Raw genomic sequence first — 15,786 nt, 5'->3', positions numbered from 1 at the left:
TAGCCACTGTTCTCTGCCTCATGTTTGATACTTCAGATCTCAGTAAAATCAGCAGCAGCAGAGTGAGTTAGAGAAACTCAGTTTTTAACTGAAAACCAGCTATTGACCTTTACCTCTTACTATTTTCTTTTGCCAGATGATAAATAATAGCAGTTGTGATCTTTCTTTTAAGTCCATGTTTTTAAAAGCTATTTTAAAAGGCAATCACTAAGGATAGAAATAACTGTGAAAAGTGCTTATTTCTCAAGCTCCATTTCTCCTTTAATACTTACAGGTATATTCACCAGGCTGATGGGTTTGTTCAGCTCTAAAACCGTCAGGTTAATGTAGAAATTATACATCATTTTGCTAATGTTGCTCTAGTTAATGACAACATATCTGTAACTAATAGGATTGAATTCCTACGAGGTCAAAACATTATTAGTGACTCAGAAACAGCCTCATAAAGTAAAAGGAGTGTGCTGGGACTTTATAAGCCTAAGTTCCAAAAACTTAAGTAACAAGGTAAAGATGGACAGAAGGTTGACTTATATGGTCCTCAGACTCTGTATAGAATCATACAGGCTGGAGTGGGTAAGTTTTTAGTATTTGTTAATTTGCCACCATCAGGAAGCATGGTTGTCCTCTATGGCTGCTGATGAAAGGTAATTTATCATTTTTATTCATACTTTTATTTAGCACTAACTACATGCAAGTGACTATGTCAGAAATTGCATATTATGAAAGTAACAACAAAATTGGGTCCTTTGAAAATTAGTGTTTTGTTAGCTGGCAAATAAGATAATGGGATTTATATTGACATTTTTCTGCATAAAGTACTTTGTTTTTCTCTCATCCATCACTCCACTACCCTCCCCATTCCTCCACCCCTCTCTCTCTCTGCCTCTTTTCTCTCCAAATGACTCCACTTCTGCTATCTCTCATATTCATTCCACAATTGAGAGGGTATATACAATATTTATTCCATCCCATTATTAAGTTTTTGACTTGTCATAGATTGCCATTTGTCTATTAAGATAGGTCACCATAACCTGTCACTGCCTGTATAGACAAAATCCAGGTTCATGAAGTGCTGTCTGAAGACAGGGAAGATGGCAAAACAAAAGATGAGTTTAGGCTGAATTTTGAGGGCTCAGTCTGTTTCACCAAGCTAATTTATCTGGGAACTGCATTCCAGGTGGAGCCACAGATTTGAGCAAATTCACCATCACAGATATCTGAAAAACATGGTGCTATATTCTGTAAAATAGCATACATTAAAGTGAGTGGTAAGGAAAGTTTGCAAAAGTAAGAGCCATTCAGATCAGGGAAAGTCTTTAAATGGAATTCTAACTTTCAGAATTTGTAGACTATGGGTGAGGCTTTGAAGGTTTTGAGAATGGCCTGAGATCACTCTGGAAGCAGCATTCTAAATTGAGTGAAACTGTAGGTGAAATTTTTTTTTAAAAAAATCAATGTTGATTGAGAAATGGTTAGATATTGATTTCAAGGGTGAGAGATAAACAAGAATGTGCTGAACATGGTGTATGATGTTACAGCAAGTGGGTGATGGTATTGAAGATGGAATAAAATAAAACGAACAGCTTGTCTCAAAAAAAGGAAGGAAAGAATGGAGGAAGGAAGAGAGGAAGGAAGGAACTCACCAGTAAAGACAATATAGAGAGATATCATTTAAGAGATGGATTTTGAGAAAACATATAGTCAAAGCCCTGTATCCTTTTAGGAAAGAATGATGGAGCCATCATTGAAAACAGACAGTGTCCGATGTTTAGACTGGAAAGGGCCGGGAATAGTTCCCATGGATCAGAAAACAAGGAAAAGTCACCCAGAGGTGAATCAGAGAATCCATGCAACTCTGCGTAGAGACTAATAATAGTCAGAAATGTCTAGTTGAGCCAATTGGCACAATTTTGTAACTTTTCCTGGTAACAGCCACCTGGTAGTGAGATCAAAGGAAGTGTGCTGGGCTGTTTTCTCAGCATGAAATATATGTAGGAAGGCAATGATCACAATAGACCAAAGGGACTTCCTATGCTTAGATGAAGAGACATGAACTAGTGGGTAACTGATTCACATGTGATCATGCCTTGTGATACTGAAGTGTTGAAGGAATTAAAGACTGACTCCATGTGAAGAATTGATTCACAAAATATGACAGAAAAGGAATGAGAGAGGTAGCAAGGGCCAGAGTAGAATATTTCCAAGTACAGGATTTTAGAAAGAGGGTAGACTTGAGTAACATTCTTACTATCCTTTCACTTGAAGCACACTAATTATCACATTATCCACTACATTTCTTTACTAATTAGTAATTAAGAGCAAGGTTGTTAATGGTCTCTGTGTAAACTATCACAGCCCAAATTCTACTTACTTTGATGGGAGGAAATATGTGGCATAGACAACTAATAAATATAGTCCATGGTTTTAGAATATAAACCATATAGAAACAAGCTATGGCCTATAGGCCATACCTTTTCCAAAAAGTTCTTACTGCATTTGTTAAATTTATTATCTATGAATGTTTTACACTATAAGTCAACATTGAGTGGTTGGAATAGAGATCAAAGTATTTGCTATTGAATCCTGTGCACAAGAAGGGCCCGAGCTTCCTATGACTATGTTCTTATTTTTATTTTTGATGGTCCCTGGATTGAAAGTAGACATTGAGCACACCAAGTATATGTTCTACCACAGAGTATATACCACTAGTCCTTCAGATTTTGATTTTTTAAAATAATTTCAAATTGTTTTATAATTACATCATTTTCCCTCTTCATCTTCCTCCTTCCAACTCCTACCCTACATCCTGTAACTCTCACAAATTCATGTTAATTGTTACATATTTACAAAATGCATAAATACAACCTGCCCAACCTATATTATAGTACCTGTATGTATATTATGTTAGGACTGACCACTTGGTATTAGATGGCCAGCTCGCAGTCTCTCCGCTGGGAAATACTATTCCTCCTACTCTCTGAACTCTGGAATGACTATAGTTCTTTGTCTAGGGTTGAGTCTCCCTGTTCCATGTTACCATGCCAATTGGTCTCATAATTAGTCAGTTAGTCAGTTAAGCAGTACAGTGGTTTGAATAAGAATGGTGCCCACAGGCTCACATATTTGAAAGCAGAGCCATTTGAAAGTATTAGTAAGATTAGAATGTTTGGCCTTCTTGGAGGAAGTGGAGCAGCTTTTGAGTTTTCAAAAGCCCACACCAGGCCCAGTGTTCTTTCTCCCTTGACTAAGGATCAGGATGTAGAACTCTCAGCTACTTCCCTAGCACCTGCCTGCTAGGTCTGCCTGCAAACCACCATGAACCACACTGTAATGATAATGGACTAAACCTCTGAAACCGAAAGCAAGATTTCAATTAAATGCTTTCTTTTATAGGAGTTGCTTTGGCTAACATTAATGCACAAACTGACTTAGTGGAGCCCATTTTATATGTAGAGATATCTTGCCCAGCCCAGACACAGGGATTTCAGGGTGGAGAGGTGCCTTGGTTCTGCCTCAAGGAGATGATGGGACAGACTTAGAAGACTTCCTAGGGGAGGCCTTACCTTCTCTGTGGAGCAGACAGGAGGCGGAGGGAAGTGTAGGGAGTGGGAGGGGGGGACTGGGATTGGAATGTAAAATATATATATTGAAAAAGAGTTGCTTGAACATGATGTCTCTTCATAGCAATATAACAGTGACTAAGACAGAAAGCTGTGTCAATGAGACTTCATCAAAGTGTAGCTTTTCTGACATTTCTAGTAGACAAATCTCACACCAAATCTGCTGTTCCTTTGGCTCTTAAAATCCAACCCCCAATCTCTTCAGTAATGATCCTTGAGTCATAAGTGCAGGAATTGGGTTGCGTGTGTATCAGTTGGGACCAGGCACCGCAGCATCATTGTTCTTTGCGTTTTGATTGGTTTTGGTTTTCTGTAATGGTATCTATTTGTTGCAAAAGGAAGTTTCTCCAATGAGACCCAAGAATTAAATTTATCTGTGAGTATAGGTGTAAACATTTAGAATGCAGTTAAGGATTGTATTGGTTTAATAACATGGCAGTTAGAGAGCTGTTGAATTACTGCCGAGATATGTGTGCCACTATTGCACCCTTAGGGTACTTCTCCATGCTGGTCATCTTTGTGGTTTGATATAAATGTTTCAGACAAGAATCAAAATCCTACTTCTAAACAATTGTTTCTCATTCATTTTATGTCATTCATTTAATACTGTTTCTCTGTTAAATGTCAACCATTGATTATCATTACATTCACCTACTAACTTTTCTTTCCTTCTCTTGTAGTCCCTGCTATGTGGATATTTGTTAGCAATGACTGATGTGGAAACTACATATGCAGATTTTATTGCTTCAGGAAGAACAGGTAGAAGAAATGCAATACATGACATTCTGGTTTCCTCTGCAAGTGGCAACAGCAATGAATTAGCCTTGAAATTAGCAGGTCTTGATATCAACAAGACAGGTGAGTCACTCAGGGTACACCTTTCTAGGAACATGGGATAGTTTGGCATTTCCCTACATGAGATTAGAACACACACACACACACACACACACACACACACACACACACACACACACACACACCTTCTTTTGAAATCAAATGACACAATTAAAAAAAGTTCAGACAAGATGAAAGTCTCTGTTTAAGTCCTTTATCCCTCCTTTTTTCAGTGACTTCTCTTGCCAAGGTTCCCTGCACACATTGAAAAATAAAAACACATGATCAAAATCTCAGTATCTACAAAAGCTTTGAAATTGCTTATGGAGAAGACTTAATAAAGTTAAGATTCCTGCCATGAATAACTCTGGCTATCTCCTACATTTCATACATTCTTAAAAAGATTCACAATGAATCAGGCAGACCTTACTTCAAGGAATCATTTCAAAAGAAGTAACTTAGAACCATTTTCATTGAGAATGGAAATTTAAAAGTTTATGTAAATACTTCTTAGATGAATTGTTTTTTAAATTTTTGTAATTGAATGATTTTGTGTGAAAAATTACCTTAGTACTTACTTATACTAGTGAAAAAGAAATATTTTAATATATTGAAATATTTGATTGCCTTAATTCTGAGTATTAAAATCAGTTCTTTATTAATTCCACGACCCATAGCTTCATCAAATTTATTAAGAAGACTTACACAAAATAATTATTAAGTATGAAAAGAATTCACAGCCAAGGAACTACAGTGTTATATACATAAAAAGAGCTCACAGTTTCTATCTCTGTAATGTTCAATATGGCTTCACTCTAAGAATGTATGTGTGAAAGCTTTTAGATTGTTAGAAAATGTGTAAGGTTATGTATGTGGTTTTAAAAATAATGAATTTTGTTCAACTATTAAAGGTCAGTATATCATACACACCCTTTCAATTTTAGATTAATGACACATGTTGACAGCTTGGCTTTGGACTGCACGGACTCATATTCTAGGGCTCATTGTTTCCTTGTTACTATTGTACGAAATTCTCAAAGCAATTTAGAGAAAGACTATAGGGCATTATTTAATTCTACTACCATGAAATGAGTAAATATATATTTCCCATGGTTTAGAAATTTTGCCAATTTCGTTTCATTGATAAATATTTTAATTTTTACACTAATCTTGAATTTTAAAAGAATTTCAAGAAACCTTAAAATTGGGACTTTTGATCCATGGAGCAGTTTCTTCGGTTTTTTTCTTTCCATTGAGAATTGCTAGCTTCAAGATATTTTTATGCAAGAGAACATACTAAATTACTATAAGTAATTTTAATAGTATTAAGATTTATGTTCACAAATACAAAAAGTAAAATAGACTGTACTAAATAGTTTATAAATATTTAATTTGAAAATTTTTCACTATATTGCTGGTCCTAACGTATCTTCTTTTCTAAACAACTCTGCATTCTAATTATAATTATCTAAGCCCTCGTGAATGTTTTAGTTTCTCTTCAAATCATTACGTCTCAAACTAGGCAAGCTGATAACAGCCCTGACTTCACCATTCTCCATGCAAGGAAGAAATACTAATTATCAACATGAAAGTCCAAACCATAAAACATGACATACAGAACAACAATTTTAATACCTCTGAGGATTTGGAGGGACTTCCTTCATCACTTCTGTCTCTATTTTCTTGTAACATATACTTAGCAATATCACTAATTCTTTATTAGTTAACAAGCATCATTTATCAATGTCTGTTTGCAGTGTAATGCTAAATCCTGAGCAATATCTTCAAACACCCGGCTACCCCATTCATCCTCACAGTTAGAGTCCTCACTGTGTATTTATGCAGTTACTTTCATCCTTCATTAGTCTACACTCTGTTATCTGCCTGAATCTTATTCCCTTCCTTTGGTTAGGACAGATCAGAGAGCAGCAAACTGGCAAACTGTTGGACAAGAGACTGACCAACCAACTAACAAAAAAAAAAAAAAAAAAAAAAAAAACCCTCTGTCTTCCATTGTTACTATGAATTTTGAGAAACCAGGTAGATGATCCTAAAATTCTATAAGTAACAGGAATGGTAAATTTTAAGTATTTGTTCAAATTAGAAGGTTAGGACACAATTCCTCCTCTGGTTTCTGTAGACTATAAAAGCATATTAAAGAGTCATGAGCTGGGCCATGAGATTTCCTTTATCAAATGCACAGCCAGTCATTGACAACTGAACCTTTCACAAGTTATTTGTTTCTGGCTTTTGTTCTGATGTCACAGAAACTGCCAGGCTCTGAGCTCTCACACTATTCTATTCATCATGCACTATCAAGAAAGCACACTTGTGTCTGTAACATGTTCAGACTCTGCGGATGTGTCTGAAGTCTCTGACGTGATACACAAAGAGTCAGTAAACATGAACTTCTCTATTTTCATTGTCTTTTACAGAAGGTGAAGACAATGGACAGAGAAGCTCCACAGAACAAAGTGGGGAAGCACAGGGAGAAGCCGCCAAATCTGAAAGCTAACACTTCATTCTGACCTTCAACAACACCTAACAATGTGGCGAATCTCCTGGAATTGCTCAGATGTATTTGCTGCCATGAGTGAAAAGGAGGAGAAGAAAATGGCTGTGCTGCATGGCAAGAAGCTGTTCGCTGCCATGTTAAAAGTGAGGGCAGAGCCTGTGTCTGCAGACAGCCTTTTCCCTACCTCTGTCAATAGCAATGGTTGAAATCGCCTAGCCTGTGCTTGGATATCATTTTTGTATGGGTCCTTTCACTTGACCGTGTAATGAAATGCTTGTAGAGAGTAGCACCGACCTCACTGATGATTCCTGTAGCATCTGGCCCCTCATGATGTCAGAGGATTTAATTGTGTCTAATTGAAAAGGGTTGGTTGAACCCCAGAGTTTCATTATCTCTGGCTGGAGTATTCACCCAGTAAAAGAACCATCCAGAGAGCACTGTTAGCGTTCTGTCCCTGTGTGTTAGTGCTGTGTTATTTACACTGTTTTGTATCGTACAGTATACCTGCTCAGCACTGCCCTTTGATCGCTTGTGTAAAAGAAAATGATGTACATTACTGTGAATTTTTATACCACTCATTTTTTAAAGGGCTGCCTTTTTAATTTCCCATAGTGTTGTGGCGTGCACGGGAAGAACATACTTTTGTAAAACACTACTTTCCTCTTAAAAACTGTGTGCTGACGGTTAAGTCCACCAGATTCACCGAGACCCCTTTGCTTTATTACACAGGCATTTGGAAATATCCATTAATGTGAATATTGCCTGAGTTCAGTCTTCTCGGTATCTGCTCAAACAAGAAATCTATCAATATTGATCTTATTTCTAAATAAGAAATAAATATTTCAACTAATATTCTAATTTTTCATAATAAGAACTTTCAAAAATTGAGAAGGTACAGGTGGATCTCTGTGAGTTCGAGGCCAGCCTGGTCTCCAGAGCTAGTGCCAGGATAGGCTCCAAAGGTACACAGAGAAACCCTGTCTCGGAAAAAAAAATTAAGAAAAAGAAAAGAAATTGAGAAGGTAGAAAAAAAAAAGCCAGGCAAAACTAATAACTGAAAATACTGTGCTCTGTGGATCAGTTTTCTCATGCCAATGTGTGCCACTGTTTAAATCTGGAGGATGGCTTGGAAGAAAGTACTCTTCTTCCAACCCTGTGGTTAATAGTCCAAAACATGAAGCCTTTGTGTTGTGTTCCACCATGTCCTTTTTCAGCCCTTTCATATCCAGATGTTATTATGCACTTTTTAATGTTTGTAAACTTTTACTAATGTTAGTGTAAATTGCATTCTGATACAATAATTATCTCCTAACCACACTTTTACTGATGCTGTTGATGGTCTATGGTGTGTTTTGACATCATGATTCTTGTATGGAAAATTTCTGTGGCCTATGTAACTCTTCTGGTCAGTATTATGAAACCAACTATCTGTGGTAGTAAATAAGGACCTAGTAAGATGTCCAGGGTTCATGAATTGTGGGACAAATAACAGACGACAGAAGACCTTTGCAACAAAAGATCCCCTAAGTTTCCTGGAAGGCATAGCTACAGTTCCAGGTTAAAGAAAGAGCAGTGTTTCAACACAGTCCATGGATGTGATAGGAACTTAGCCTGTCTCTGTAGTTAACTCACAAGGTGGAAGTGATACCTGCTCACATCTTCCTTTACAGTGCATTTTTTACTGACTGGGAGTACATGAGTCTCATTCAGTCCCCAACTGGAAGTTTTCCAGAAAAACAAGGAATATTAAATATGTCTTTTGGGATATAGAACAGCAAATAGATTTAAGTATGGGATGCCTGGCTTTGATCTAACTCATTGGAGGCTAGTTAGGAGGGAAACAAATCTACGCATGGATAGACTCAAACATGTTGGTAGAAGCTTCCGGGCCTGTTTAGACAATCTTTGATAATCTATTTAAAACATTCAACAGTTTTCGAAGTCCTTGTTTAATTATCCTTATAGCTTTCTTGTGAATATGAAGTTCATTCTTAAAGTTGTAGAATTCCAAACTGATTTCACGTGTGTTTTGTAAAGTTTAAAACCAGTGCTGAGTCTATGTGGAAGGCTTATATCCCTGTGTGATATACTATTACCAATGCATGTGGTGCCACGCTTGTCTTCAAATATAGAAGTAGTGCTAAATGGAGAAGTCATATGGAGCTTTTGATTTGGTTTGGCCTCTTACTACTACCTTGTGTACTGTATTCAAATACAGAGGTATTCTCACACTGAGAAAGAAAAAAAAATCATTCTCGATCTCCCACATTTTATCAATTTTTCTTGGCAAAAGTGCATAGAATCTCCTACTTTTATTTTAATATCTGCTATTTGCAACTAAAGTAATAATACGAATGGATCTGTAACGACAGCTGGAAGAGGAGATAACCCAAACAAGTGTTTGTTAACTATCCCAACTGAGTCACTTCGGAACCCTTTCTTTCAACTCTTCAAACACACCATTTAGAATTCAATGTTTCTCCCCTTTACACACTGGGACGTGAATATGAATAAGGACTACTTTTTACAAGATTAGAAAGCTAATTTGAGCCCATGTTTATCTATCAACAGAATTTTGATTCCACATATCATAAAATTAAAGCTAACTTCAAAGCATATTTCCCTGTACAGAAAATGTTAGCAAAGCCCTCCTTCAGCTTGCATTTTACAGAGAAGGAATGTGAGTTTCAATAGGGACTTGCCTTTCTTGTGATTTGACAATGGGTCAATGACACATCTGGCTAAGCCCACCTTTATTTTTGTTTTATGGGTTTTTAATATTTAATTATACCTTATTTTGAGAGTTTACTTCTGACATGTAAACTGAAAGTTTACAAAGGTTTATATTGTGAATGTGTATCAATATCCTATGCTTTTTATTTAATTACCAAGAAACACAAAGATTTCTGTTTTTGAAACATTGACAATGAGTGACAAGTTGTTGTATTTACCTTTTTCCAACTGAGAGCATTTTATGTCCACGCATGTTCATCCCAAGTTCACAGAAATGCTCTCTACTCTGTAAAAGAAATCATGACATTCATTTTTCAGGAAATACCAACATAGTAGTCCACTGTTGATGCTCTACCCTACCCCCCCCCGCCCCGAGTCTTCCTCGGACATGGCAGCCAGGCAACATTTTAGAAAATGAATGGAATTTCTATTTCTTCTCAGAGGAAATAATAATAATAGAACCAATAAAAGAAAAGAAAATATGTAACTGTTGGGCAGCGAGCTTCTGAGTTAATCCTGCAATAGTAAGGAGAAAATGTGTAGTCATTAAATAAAAACAAGGAAGGATCCATAATTGATGATGTCTTAGAAGCCCAGTATTGTTCTTTGACTGGCAGCCTTTGAAGTCATTGTGAGCTTCTATGACTTTTGTATTTAGCAATGTTGCATGCTCACATGATTGATATTAAAAGCAGAACTTGTCTTCTGAAATGTAGTCTATCAAGAGTATTTATTTACTGCATACTGTATACATGGTGCTAGAGCAAGGGCTGTAAGATAAACTCAAAGCCAGGGGAATCTTGTGGTGCATGGTCCCTGGGCCTTTTGGTTTTACTCCCCTTTCCTTTACCGTAGAAAGTTCTGATCCCTTCTACTGAGTCCAGCACCCTCAATTTTACCTCTGCCATCACCGTCCCTCTCTTAGATCTGAAATATCATTATACCTATGCTTCCTACTTGGTTATCTGAGAGAGAGATTTCAAACATGCTGAAAGGTTTGAAAACATTCTCCAGTAAGCCTCCACTCCCCCAAACACACACACACATACACACAAATAAATAAATAAATAAATAAATAAATAAATAAATAAATAATCCATTACACTCCTTTCCCATCAACTAATTCTTACATGATTTTTGATCACTTCCCTCCTACCCACACTCTGATCGTGTGAGAACTAGAATTCAAGGCCTGAGGCATCCCTATTGCCCCCTCTACCGGTAAAGATTTCAGGTGAATCAGCAAACACATACATTGTTAAAGACACATCTCTTCATTGTGTTGTGGATGGCATTTGGTGTTCAGAACTATTTGAATAGACCTTCCATTTCTTTATGGTATTCTCGTTTAGATACAATACTTTTATCACAAACAGGTAAAAAAAGACCAAGAAGAAAGAATTAGCCACCCATCAGGCAGGCTCTGAAGTATCCAGGCCAAAGAGCCTTGTAGATATTTAAGTTTGTCTTACACAAGCTACTCAAACAAAACACACATGTGAAACACTCCCCGTGTACTTCTTATGTCTGTCTAATTTAAGATTTTAGGAGTGGTCCCACAAGAAGATGAACATTTCTTCAGCAACTCCCTTAGGCAAAATTGCATCATTACTTTTTCTCTTAGGTGCCTGCAAGTTCTTTTTTTTTTTTTTTTTTTTTGTCTTTCATGAATGCCTAATCAATTTAAGATCAACTAAAATTTCTGCTCTTGTCATTATTCACCTTTTAGATTATGCTAAAAATTGTCAAGCAATATTTACTCTTTGTTAGCAGTGGCCACCTTGACACAAGTACATTATAGGTCTCTGATTCTGGAAGGAAAGGGGAAGCTTCTGGCTTCTTGACTAAGATTTACTCCATCATTTGAGACCATTAATTTTCTCATGACCTTTACAGAAGATAAGTTAGTTGTCTTTTTTTTCTAAAGTTACCTTTCCATAAAGGTGCCCAACTTTTCATGTCTGTGTCCCCGCTTTAATTCACTCCTTATTTTCTCAAAACTGTCATCTCTGTTCCCTATTCTCTTGCATTTCCCCCTCACCCCTTACTTTCTGCCATCTGATTTGCAGCATCTCTCCCCATTAATAAGTACTAGATACACAGTTGTCACTGAAGTCTGAAATTTCTGAAATACAGAAATTAAAGAGGTAACGTTGAATCAGAAGACTAATGTAAAAGTGTTTGTATAATTTTAATTGATGCCTTCATGACAGAATATAGCAGAGCATTGTGTCTTCTTCAAAGTAGAACCTACATAGTCCACAAAATGCATGTCCTCCCCAGAACCCCACCTTCTGAGATGGATATATGACCATGATCTCCCTATTATGTTTAGTGGCTTCATCCTCAGACCCTATACCCATTTCTTCACATGGGGTGTTTGTCACATATAGGGGACACCAGCCTCAAACTTAGACATGCAGAGATGGCTTGGGTGATCCTGTAAGTACTGCTAGTAGTTTTATTTTGGAATGACTGTTGATGGTACCATCAGTTCTTCTCAAGAGCACTCATGTATTGATAAAATCACAGCCTCCTTGTACTCTGAGTTAGGCCTAACAAACAAGCTTCATAGTTTGTTTGATTTTTTTAAGTGTGTTTACTTACTGAGTGTTCTTTTCCAATAACTCATCCTTTTATTTTTAACTTCTTCATCCTCCACTTCCCTACTGAATATTGTTCTTCCATGGTAGTCTATCTATCATGAGTGTGTGTGTATGGCAGGGGGAGGGGGCAACTAAAATGAATCCTTGGCATTGGAGCCAGATAGCTAGCATCCTACCAGCTCCTGCCAGTTCTTTGCTAATCTGCACTTCCAAAACCATCAGCATGACACTCACCATAGTAAGTCTCATATTCTCTTCTCCACTACACAAGTCACTCCCTTTCAACTGACCTACTGGACTGTTGGACATGGAGTTCCCAAAACATTCAAGTCAAGAAAAATCACTTATTTATCATATTCTATATAACTCCTTGATCTGGGAAAGCATTTTCCTGTTCTTAAAATAGTTTTCTTGCTTATTGACATGGTATCACTAAATATTTCAAGATGCTGTGTCCTTAAATCTTTTCTCCAAAACCTTAAAGTTTAAAATCTTCTTGACTTGCTTCCCCTTTCCACTATCTCACCTGTAAGGAATTAGCTGCCCCTCTTCCTCATTCGCTAACATTTTGCCTTCTAATGGATCTTTTCTTTGAATAAAGTATAAATAAAAGATGGTAGCAACTGTATTGTCTCTTTACTTATCTTTGCATCTTCGTTATCTTTTAGACACTTAGTAAGTATTTGTAAATAAAGTCTTGAGTTCACAGTATCCTTAAGAGGCAGACTTTATTTACAGATCATTTAGGAACAAATGCAATTCAGGCATAAAGATGATAACAGAAACTGCTGACATCTGTACCATACCTTACAGCCGAAAATGCAAGCCATTCTTTTATTTAACAATAATTCAAATAACTTTTAAATGTTATCTTAAATTCTATGCTGCATGTGTATCTACATATTTGATTAGAAGTCAAAAACAGGTATGAAACAAATAATAAAGTCAGAATACCTTGATCTATAGTGACCCCATTAAAGCTCCTTGCAGGAGTCCTGTAGCCTGTACTCTCCCAAGTTTGCTGATCTAAATCTAGCCAAAGACGGATGTAGCTTACTTCCCTGACCTAAACGTCACTACACTACAGGAAAGATGCTGAAAACCTTAAGCAAAGATACCCTGGACTTTCTAGGACTATGATTTACTGAGAAGTTCCCTGAACAAGCTCCCTGAGAGGCTAAAGAAATGGTATTTCTGATGAGAATAAATTTCTGTGGTAGGAAAAAGAAAAGAAAATATTCAAAAGGACTGAGGTGCATATGTTATATGTCCAAGGAACAAAATATGTATACTAAAATGTATATATAACCTTGATGTCTCTTTTGGTAAAGATTGGGTCTTTCTTAAAATACTGATGATTGAATCAGCACTTGAACTCTAGGAGAAGGAAATAAGTATATTGTATGTGAGGATTCTCACATGTTTGAGGGTGTCTTTAGCTATATCATTAGACAGGCAAGAACTATTATATGTAACAAGACAACTAAAAATAAAAAAAACATCAAACAGGAGGCAAGAAAGAGAAAAAGAGAAAGAAAGAAAGAAAGAGAGAGAGAGAAAAATAAAAGTATCATGCTTGATTTTTAATCAAAAAAGGGATGGAAATAAGGGAATTCCTACTTTGGCAGCTTTGGCATCACCGGAGGTATGTGACTCTCCTGTTGGATATTGTTTCCTCCAATCCCACATACTCTACAGAGTTCTAAAAGCAAAAGCAACGTAAAAATAACTATAGCTAGGAGGTGAGAGGGCAAGAAAACCTGAATTCTCATAAGATCCTATACGAGTTCTAGTGTAACCTCAGACCTGGTAAGGAATAAGTTATTGAGAGGCAAGTCTCCTAATAGGTAAAATTAGAAAATAAACCCTCAATTGAATAGGCAACAGAATTTTAAATTACATAATAGAAACCCATAATTATGGACATTGAAATTAAACAAATCAAAAGGCATGAGAATTATCATTTTCCCCACTAGAGTTAAAAACCTTCCCTCATCACTGCTCTATCCCTATTTAAAAAGTGTTTTTTCTCTCTCTCCAATTTTGTCTTTGTTTTCTTTTTGGAACTTACTTCTGTGTGTATCTTATTCCCATTTTAAATACATAACTTTAGAGAGTTATTATGTGGAGTGGTGTAATGGGAGGAACCGCAAGCTTTGTGTTTGAAGGATCAAGGCAGATTTGTTCTCCATGGGCTACAAAGGTAGTTCTTGAAGCTGGCAATATTGTGGCTTTAGTAAGTTATTTAAGTCAACAGGCATAACTGAGAGCTTATAAATAAAGGAGATTACTCAAGAATTGAATGTGTTTCTAAATGAGGTTGGCAAAAGGCTTTAGTAAATACATTTTTAAGACTAGAAAAAAAGAAAAGGACATTTTATATGTTCTGAGGTAAACATTCTTTTGGGGAGGGGGTTTTCGAGACAGGGTTTCTCTGTGTAGCTTTGGAGCCTATCCTGGCACTCGCTCTGGGGACCAGGCTGGCCTCAAACTCACAGAGATCCACCTGCCTCTGCCTCCCAAGTGCTGGGATTAAAGGCGTACACCACCAACACCCGGCCAACATTCTTTAATATTAATAAATGTACATTAAGTAAATATCAGCAATAATTTTCAATGATCCCCGGGTTTTACATATATATATATACCCATGGAGCCCTAAAGTATATTAAAATTAATTCAGCTACAACAAATAGGAATTAAAGTGCATTACATTAATTTATAAATGTTTGACTATTCTAAGCAATATTAGAAGAATAGGAAACATGTCAAGTAGACTCCTGAGGAGAAATGGCACTCAAAAGAAAATAAAACCAGTTCCATGTGCTAGGATTATTTCTTTTCTAAAATTTTTAAATTAATTTTCATTTAAATTAAAAACAATCTTATTTTTTATACCAATCCCAATTCCCTCTCCCTCCCACCCTCCATGGTCCCTACCAATCTGCTCATCCCACCCCCATCCACTCCCCAGGAAGGGTAAGGCCTCCCAAGAGGTATCATCAATGTCTGACATACTGTTTGGGGCCGGACCTAGGCCCTCCCCCGTGTATCTGGGCTGAGAGAGTAATCCCTCCATAGGGAATGTGCTCCCAAAGCCCATTCATAGACTAGGGATAAACACTGGTTCCACTGCCAGAGGTCCCATAGACTGCCCAGGCCTCCCAACTGACACCCACCATTCAGGGGGCCTGGCTCAGTCCTATGCTGGTTTCCCAGCAGTCAGACTGGGGTCTGTGAGCTCCCACTTGCTCAGGTCAGATGTTTCAGTGGGTTTCCCCAGAATGATCTTGACCCCTTTGCTCATCACTCTTCCCTCTACAACTAGATTCCAGGAGTTCAGCTTAGTGCTTGGCTGTGAATGTCTGCTTCTGCTTCCATCAGATGAAGGCTCTATGATGGCATTTAAGATAGTCATCAATCTCATTATAGAGGAAGGACATATAATTTCCATTATTGGTTAGATTCTTAGTTGGGG

At 37.0% G+C, this 15,786-nt stretch overlaps 1 protein-coding gene across 3 annotated transcripts in view; it reads left to right on the top strand.

The window, feature by feature from the left end:
• Pkia (cAMP-dependent protein kinase inhibitor alpha) overlaps nt 1-10,413 on the top strand; it is an 80,702-nt gene extending 70,289 nt beyond the window's left edge. For all 3 annotated transcript variants that reach the window (XM_027398785.2, XM_035439996.1, XM_035439997.1), the window contains 2 exons: nt 4,301-4,478; nt 6,890-10,413. In XM_027398785.2, the coding sequence (XP_027254586.1) occupies nt 4,328-4,478; nt 6,890-6,969 (231 nt within the window). In that variant the 5' untranslated portion in view covers nt 4,301-4,327 and the 3' untranslated portion in view covers nt 6,970-10,413. The remainder of the gene's footprint in view (nt 1-4,300; nt 4,479-6,889) is intronic.
• Nucleotides 10,414-15,786: the final 5,373 nt, after the last annotated feature.

This window comes from Cricetulus griseus, chromosome 2 (assembly GCF_003668045.3).
Source record: "Cricetulus griseus strain 17A/GY chromosome 2, alternate assembly CriGri-PICRH-1.0, whole genome shotgun sequence".
In the NCBI taxonomy this organism is placed as follows: Eukaryota; Metazoa; Chordata; class Mammalia; order Rodentia; family Cricetidae; genus Cricetulus; species Cricetulus griseus.
This window is presented reverse-complemented; position numbering and strand designations above follow the sequence as displayed.